At 35.1% G+C, this 9,144-nt stretch overlaps 1 protein-coding gene across 1 annotated transcript in view; it reads right to left on the bottom strand.

Annotated features, from left to right (window-relative positions):
* Positions 1–9,144, bottom strand: part of gart (phosphoribosylglycinamide formyltransferase) — a 61,293-nt gene that overhangs the window by 16,228 nt on the left and 35,921 nt on the right. Inside the window, exons 12-15 of the mRNA XM_016536734.1 lie at positions 8,431–8,665; positions 4,415–4,509; positions 2,425–2,534; positions 1,402–1,600 (exon numbers count right to left, since the gene is read on the bottom strand). Coding sequence (XP_016392220.1) covers positions 1,402–1,600; positions 2,425–2,534; positions 4,415–4,509; positions 8,431–8,665 — 639 coding nt within the window. The remainder of the gene's footprint in view (positions 1–1,401; positions 1,601–2,424; positions 2,535–4,414; positions 4,510–8,430; positions 8,666–9,144) is intronic.

The following is a 9,144-nucleotide window of genomic DNA, read 5'->3' as shown; positions in this document are numbered from 1 at the left end:
CATTATAAGTGTTTGATCACCACATTTGAGTTATCATTGCAAAAAATATGTTTAAGTATATATATATATTCTGTTTATGTAGGCTATATACTGTATTCTATATACAGTTCCAGTCAAAAGTTTGGACACACGATTGGGAAGTGTGTCCAAACTTTTGACTATACTGTACTATAATATAGCCTATAAAGAATATCGGACGACATATTGATATCAGTCTTTTTTTTGCTCCATAATATCAGCATTGGCCCCCAAAAAACCCATATCGGTCAGGCTCTAAAGAGTACTATGATAGTATGGCATTTCGAACACAGCAATGGACAAAGGCATCCAGTAATCACTGTAGCTAAGCTGAATAAGCATAAACCCTAACTGATGAAACGTGAAGACACTAAACGATTGCGACAATATATGGTTTATGAGTGTTTTTCAAGTCTTCTCCAGGATGATACAATTAAATATATGAATGATACAGTGCTAACTGACATAGCATTTATTACAGTACAGAAGCTATAAAATATATTTTCTGCCTTATTCTGTGATATAAACCAATCATAATCATAAAACTGTCATTAGGAAAATATATATCAAAAATATTCTAGAATACAAATGATTGGTTATTGTCCAGCAGTGTATTTTATTTCTTAGCCAATTAAAATACTTTTTTTTTTGTCAATTAGACAAACATACATAAATTATTATTATTATTATTACTACTACATTTGACATTTGTCCCCCACACTTCTGAAATGATTGCTATGCCCCTGCCCTGTAACATAACGGAATATAAAACTTTAGCTATATGCTGTGTTATCTTCATTTTAGGGATCATGTGAATGTGGCTCCATGTGAATTTTATTCGGTGGGAAAAAGACCAAAATGGCTCTTTTGATGTTGAAGGTTGCAGACCCCTAACCCTTTTATTGATGTGTGCAGTTTTTTTAATGAGTATAAAATAGATAGTAAATTAAATAACATTAAATCACATATTTAGAAGTCACTTTTTCAGAATAAAGTTCTATTTTGATTGCAAAAAATGATATATTTCTATAATTTAACAAATCCTGACTTAAACTGCATACACATATGCCGTTTAGAATTATTATGTGTAAGTAACATAAATCAATGCCAACATGATGAGTCTACAAGCCTAAATCACAACGAGAGCAAAACAAAAAAAGTGAAGTGAAGACGGAAACCTTTTTTCGGAAAAATAAATAAACAAATACATAACAGAGAAACCTCTTGACCTGCGCTGTTTTTTTTTTCTTTTGCATTTAATTGTACAAATAATTTTGCATTGTTCCTTTTTAAAGAAAATAACCTCGAAGAATTGTGTTTAAGAAATCTTGGTCTTAGAAAAAAGTTTTGGTTTCCAACATGGATTTGTTCTGCGTAACTGACCTAACAGAGCACATCCAGCCATCTGACAGGCGTCTGCGATGCCACCGATGACAGAAGATGCGACTCTCACGTCTAGACGGCCACAGGAGAAATAGTCAAGGAAGAAGAGTGGCTCAGCCCCTTGAGCGAGAACATCGTTCACACACATGGCCACCAGATCCTGACCCAGAGTGCTGTGGATGCCACACGCTTGAGCGATCTATGAACAACAACAACCAAATGTGATGAAGACCAGAGACCGCATTCACAAAACATTTTATCTCAACACTAAGAGCTCTCCTAAATAGCAGTCGTAGATCTTAAGTAAGAGTTTCCTCTTAAAATCTATTCACAAAGCTTCCTAATTATACCCACAGTGATTGGCTGATAGGGGATGGGACTCTGTCAGTGATTTAATCATAGAATCATATATGTTGCAGAACGAGGTATCATGTTGCCATATTCAAATAAAGATTTTAAGTGTCATTAATTTAAACACGGATATATTCAGATAATTGCCAGCTTCTTACATGTCTGCATATCATAAACAATTAGTGAATATGCATATAAGCAGGTTTTTAATTACCAAACTAGAATAATCAAGGCCGACAGTAAGATGTGCAAACGAAAAAGAAAACCAAACTGGACACAAGAACAGCTGTTACTTCTTGCCCAACTTGTACATGAAAAGAAGGACACGATGAAATTAAATGGAAATTTTCTTGTAACATTTCTAAAATGTTTACGTTCTGAGGCGGGTTGCCAGCAACAGCCCTTTTAGAATTGTTTGTGATCTGGTCTTGATTTAGCCCTTTTGACTGCCCCTAACTATTCACAGATTTAGGAGCTGGTTTTAGTGCTTAAACATTTTGTGAAATGCTCTTAGAGCAAAAATGTAGGAGTACTAAAATTAGGACTGACACGCCCAGTTTCTACTAAATCGCCAAGTTAGGAGCTACTTTCAGCCTTAAGATGTTTTGTGAATACAGCCCCTGCTCTAGCTCACAATGATGTTCCAGCGTTCATGAAAAGTGCTCATGATACCTTCAATTTGGTTCCCACTCCGTCTGTCCCAGACACCAGGATTGGATCCGTGAATCCTGCAGCTTTCAGATCAAAGAGTCCCGCGAACCCGCCAAGCTCTGCGTTACACCCTGAACCACAGACACAACAAAACCACAATCAAAATTGTACACAGATCTGATCTGGCATTGCTCAGAAAACCACACATGAAAGTTCATGATTAGTGACATGATAAACGCTCATGTTTGAGTGTTTTTCACCCACTAAACTCTCCTCTCGTCCCATTAACGTTAGTAATTGACTTGATTGAAGTTTCTAAATAAATGTGAAAATTATAAATTTTATACATTTCTAGGTCTCTTTTTTTGTATATAAGATCAGTATAAAGTGTTATTTTTACTGTTTTAATTAGAAAAAAAAAATACTAATATATATTTTTTTTTAATTTGGCAAAGCATGATTTAAACTGCGTATCATTTATGCAGTTTCACCTTCTGAATAAATGCACACAAAATTATATATTTTAAACAAATATTAGAGGGATTTTTAAAATTGAAAATAAAATATAATATGAATAAATCAAATATTGAAATAAAAATAACAGCTAAATGAAAAAAAAAACTAATGACAAAAGCACATAACAAAATTAAACTATAATTGTAAATGAAAACTGGAAATATTAAAAAAGCCAATTCAAAATCTAAATAAATACTATAATATCGCTGAAAAAACAACAACAACAAAAAAACTATATTCATACTTGTCGCTCAAATTAGTGACATGATAAATGTTGAAATGTTTTTTGACCCAATAAAACTGCCTCTCATCCCATAAACGTTTGAAAATGCATGACTGTAAATGTGATTTTGTTTGTTGGTAGTCTGAGTGATGAGGTGAATGACTGTGGTAATCGATTGATTGATTTATTGATTGTTTATGGAGATTAAGCTTTGAACTCAGAACCACCCTGTCGGAAATCAGCCTCGAAGAACTTCACATGGTTTTTAAATAAGCATGAAAATACATGTATTAATGAAATAAATCTTATGTTTAGGTCTCATTTTTGAATATAACATCAGTACACAAAGGGTTTTGTCTTCTTTGTGTTGTTGTTTTAATTTGACTGTAAAAACTGTATTTTTCATCTGACAAAGCATAACAAAACTGCTCATAAACTCATTTATGCAGTTTTGCCTTCTGAATGAATGCACAAAAACAATATTAATATAAATATTAGAGGAAAAAAATTTATTTTTTGTCAATTAAATAATGGAAAAATATTAATAATTTAAGTGATCAATGTCCACATGGTGAGTTCAGAAGTCTAAAATCCTACTGAGAGCAAAAAATAAATAAATAAATAAACAATCTTCACCAAAACAATATGCAAATTTACAATAATCATTTGTTTCCAATTGATTATTCTATTCATATTTCACTGTTTCTTTTAAAAATCTGTCTCATGCTGAAATTAGCTGCAAAAATACTTTTAAAAATCAGTATAAAAATTTAATTATTAAAAACAATTACAATTAAATAACAATAAATCATGCTTAGGATCTATTTTTTTCCTCATTTTTATATACTACACCAAGTATAAAGTGTTTTTTTTGTTGTTGTTTTTAATTTGATTGCAACTTTTCATTTTTAAATTTGACAAGGCATGATTAAACTCCCATAAGCATGCTTGAAAGTGCATCCAAGTGCATTCAGATTCATTTTGTCTGTTAGTAGTTTGAGTGACGTGCTGCAATGATGTGTGCTATTCGACAGCATGTTGACTGACACCGAGATTAAGCTTTGAACTCAAAACCTTCCTGTCAGAAATCAGCCTCAAAGAACTTCACAAAGTTCACAAGTTTCTAGAAGTAAACAGTCAGATGAATCAGCCATCAATCATCAATGAATGAGGGGAGAAATTCATGAGAAAACCCTGGCGTTTATAACAACATAATGAGATAACTTTGAAAGTGGAACATCAGGCTCCTGATAGACAAGAGAGAGGACCGACCTGGACGAGACGTGGCTTTAGCCAGAGGTTTGATCACGTCCACCAGTCTGTTCCCCGCTGCGATGTCCACACCGCTGTCCTTGTACGTCAGTCCTCTGATGGACAGAACAAAAACATGCCAACACCATTCTGTGCTGTTGCTGTTCACTAAAACTATCACAAATCATTTGGTCCCTGAAACAATGCTGAAATATAACAAAATATAACTATTGAATGAAAAACCGCTTTGGCAACTAACTGAAGTTCAAGCTGAGGTAGGGCTGGACAATAATTCAATATCAATATGTATCGCGACAATTTTTTTCAATAACGGTGATATGATTTTTAAACTTAGCTTGCACAAATGTTGGGAAAATATAAATAAATGTGTATACAAAGACACACAGCACAAAGTTTGGGGTCGGTGGAATGTTTATGATAGAAGTCTGTTTTGCTCACCAAGGCTGCATTTATTTGATCCAAAGTACAGCAAAAACAGTAAAATGTTGAAATATTTTTACTATTTAAAATTATTTTCTATTTGAATAGATTTTAAAATGTAATTTATTTCTGTGACGCGCAGCTGTATTTTCAGCATCATTACTCCAGTCTTCAGTGTCACATGATCTTCAGAAATCATTCTAATATGCTGATTTGCTGATTATCAATATTTAAAACAGTTGAGATCCAAAGATCAGCATTTATCTGAAATAAAAAGCTTTTGTAACATTATACACTATTCCATTCAGTATAATTTTTATTATTTTTTTTGGGAAAGAAATTATAGAAATTATACTTTTATTTAGCAAGGATGCTTAAAATTGATCAAAAGTGATGATAAAGGCATTTATAATGTTACAAAATATTTCTATTTCAGATAAATAGTGTTCATATCGATATCGGAATTATATCGTATCGACCAAAATTAAGAAATATATCGTGATATCAATTTTGGCCATATCGTCCAGCCCTAAGCTGAGGAACTCAATTTACTAAACCTAAAATAAAAATGAATGCTAAATAGAAATATATATAAAAAAAATATTGGACACCAGAATTGTGAGTTACTATTGCAATTCTGAGTTGTTGTTTTTTTTTTACAATTCTGAGAAAAGTAGTCAGAATTATAGAGATATAAATTCGCAATTCTGTTTGATGCAAACACTGCCATAATTCTAGGTGTACTGAGTGGTTGCGATGTAGTTGCTAGGTGTTCTAAGGGGTTGCCAGGGTAGTTGCAATGTTGTTACTAGGGCGTTCTGGGTGGTTATGTAGTAACTAGGGCATTCTGGGTGGTTGCTAGGTGCTCTAAGGGGTTGCTAGGGTGGTTGCTATGTTGTTGCTAGAGTGTTCTAGGTGGTTGCTAGGTGTTCTGAGGGGTTGCTATGTAGTTGAGCCACAGGAACATTTCAGGAACATTCTAGCTGGTTGCTAAATGTTCTGAGTGGTTGCCATGTAGTTGTCAGAATGTTTTGGGTGGTCTCTATGTTGTTACTAGGGCGTTCTATGTGGTTGCTAGGTGTTCTGAGTTGCTGCTATGTTGTTGCTACAGTGTTCTAGGTGTTTGCTGTATAGTTGCTAGGGTGTTCTGGGTGGTTGCTAAGTGTTCTAAAAGGTTGCTAGGGAGGTTGTTATGTTGTTGCTAGAGTGCTCTGGGTGCTTGCTATATAGTTGCTATGGTGTTCTAGGTAGTTGCTATGTGGTTACTAGGGCATTATGGGAGGTTGCTATGTGGTTATTAGGGTGTTCTAGATGTTTACTATGTGGTTGCTATGTAGTTGCTAGGGTAGGGTGTTCTGAGTGATTGCAACACACACACTAAACATTAATAGTCATAGTTAGTGATTTGAACAAATACATAACTCTAAACTGGAGCAGTAATACCACTAGTGATGCTTGACTTGCAGTCGACAATACTAACTGAAGCCAGAATGCTGTATTCATGACACTGTTTTTTAGAAATATGCAAACAAATCAGCATAACACTGACCTCAAATATGAATTATTCAGTACACATCACCATTCAGATGCATAAAGTAAGTGTAGTGTTCTGCTATGTCTTCCAGGGTTAACAGGTTAGTGTTAGTTAGCTGTCACCTGGTGCGGGTGAGGTACGTGATGGCGTGGTGGCCGATGTCACGGCGGTAAACCGCATCAGGGAAGCTGATCACTGCCACTCCTTCATTAGCACTGCATAACGCACTCTCGAGGGTGGGCCGGACCGCAGTCACTGTCAAGACACGCCCACCACTCGTAATAACCCCGCCCCCTTCCTTAAGTGCAGTGCCCGCATGGAACACCTGAATGCCCATCTCTGACACCTGAGACAAACCTGAATAAACAGCAAGCAATTCATTCACTTCACACTAACTTGACACTGAAACTGCTAAATCAAAGCCAATGTGATGTAACAGACACTTGTCATGTGGGGAATGACATCACTAAGATAATTCCTGGTGATCCGCATAACTGTGTGTCTCCTAAAATGATCAGATAATTTTTTTTAGATAGTTAAAAAACATAAAAAACATTTGTTAAAAAAATAATATTTTATAGTAATTATTATAGTTATTCTTTACATTTTTTAACTATAGTTCTTTAAAAAGTGATGGATTAATGGATAATAATAATAAATTATAAATGAAAACTCCAAACCAAAAATATATATTTGTTCAAAAATAATACTTAAATATTATTTAATAATATATTATAACAATTATAACTTTTTATATCTCACAATTCTGAGTTTTTTTTTTTTTTTTTTTTTACAATTCTGAGAAAAGTAGTCAGAATTATAGAGATATAAATTCGCAATTCTGTTTGATGCAAACACTGCCATAATTCTAGGTGTACTGAGTGGTTGCGATGTAGTTGCTAGGTGTTCTAAGGGGTTGCCAGGGTAGTTGCAATGTTGTTACTAGGGCGTTCTGGGTGGTTATGTAGTAACTAGGGCATTCTGGGTGGTTGCTAGGTGCTCTAAGGGGTTGCTAGTGTGGTTGCCATGTTGTTGCTAGAGTGTTCTAGGTGGTTGCTAGGTGTTCTGAGGGGTTGCTATGTTGTTGCTAAAGTGTTCAAAGCGGTCACTATATAGTTGCTAGGGTTTTCTAGGTAATAATAATAATAATAATAATTTATGCATTTAGCAGACGCTTTTATCCAAAGCGACTTACAGTGCATTCAGGCTATACATTTTTTTACCAGTATGTGTGTTCCCTGGGAATCGAACCCACGACCTTTTGCGCTGCTAACACAATGCTCTACCACTGAGTCACAGGAACATTTCAGGAACATTCTAGGTGGTTGCTAGGTGTTCTGAGGGGTTGCTATGTAGTTGAGCCACAGGAACATTTCAGGAACATTCTAGCTGGTTGCTAAATGTTCTGAGTGGTTGCCATGTAGTTGTCAGAATGTTTTGGGTGGTCTCTATGTTGTTACTAGGGCGTTCTGGGTGGTTGCTAGGTGTTCTGAGTTGCTGCTATGTTGTTGCTACAGTGTTCTAGGTGTTTGCTGTATAGTTGCTAGGGTGTTCTGGGTGGTTGCTAAGTGTTCTAAAAGGTTGCTAGGGAGGTTGTTATGTTGTTGCTAGAGTGCTCTGGGTGCTTGCTATATAGTTGCTATGGTGTTCTAGGTAGTTGCTATGTGGTTACTAGGGCATTATGGGAGGTTGCTATGTGGTTATTAGGGTGTTCTAGATGTTTACTATGTGGTTGCTATGTAGTTGCTAGGGTAGGGTGTTCTGAGTGATTGCAACACACACACTAAACATTAATAGTCATAGTTAGTGATTTGAACAAATACATAACTCTAAACTGGAGCAGTAATACCACTAGTGATGCTTGACTTGCAGTCGACAATACTAACTGAAGCCAGAATGCTGTATTCATGACACTGTTTTTTAGAAATATGCAAACAAATCAGCATAACACTGACCTCAAATATGAATTATTCAGTACACATCACCATTCAGATGCATAAAGTAAGTGTAGTGTTCTGCTATGTCTTCCAGGGTTAACAGGTTAGTGTTAGTTAGCTGTCACCTGGTGCGGGTGAGGTACGTGATGGCGTGGTGGCCGATGTCACGGCGGTAAACCGCATCAGGGAAGCTGATCACTGCCACTCCTTCATTAGCACTGCATAACGCACTCTCGAGGGTGGGCCGGACCGCAGTCACTGTCAAGACACGCCCACCACTCGTAATAACCCCGCCCCCTTCCTTAAGTGCAGTGCCCGCATGGAACACCTGAATGCCCATCTCTGACACCTGAGACAAACCTGAATAAACAGCAAGCAATTCATTCACTTCACACTAACTTGACACTGAAACTGCTAAATCAAAGCCAATGTGATGTAACAGACACTTGTCATGTGGGGAATGACATCACTAAGATAATTCCTGGTGATCCGCATAACTGTGTGTCTCCTAAAATGATCAGATAATTTTTTTTAGATAGTTAAAAAACATAAAAAACATTTGTTAAAAAAATAATATTTTATAGTAATTATTATAGTTATTCTTTACATTTTTTAACTATAGTTCTTTAAAAAGTGATGGATTAATGGATAATAATAATAAATTATAAATGAAAACTCCAAACCAAAAATATATATTTGTTCAAAAATAATACTTAAATATTATTTAATAATATATTATAACAATTATAATTTTTTATATATATTTGTTAAAAATAATAATGGCTATTATTTAATTAGATTAGGAGTTTTTATGTTCTAGTTTTTATGTCTTTAAAATT

Source organism: Sinocyclocheilus rhinocerous, unplaced genomic scaffold, assembly GCF_001515625.1.
Source record: "Sinocyclocheilus rhinocerous isolate Xijiao unplaced genomic scaffold, SAMN03320098_v1.1 scaffold5057, whole genome shotgun sequence".
NCBI classification, from domain to species: Eukaryota; Metazoa; Chordata; class Actinopteri; order Cypriniformes; family Cyprinidae; genus Sinocyclocheilus; species Sinocyclocheilus rhinocerous.
This window is presented reverse-complemented; position numbering and strand designations above follow the sequence as displayed.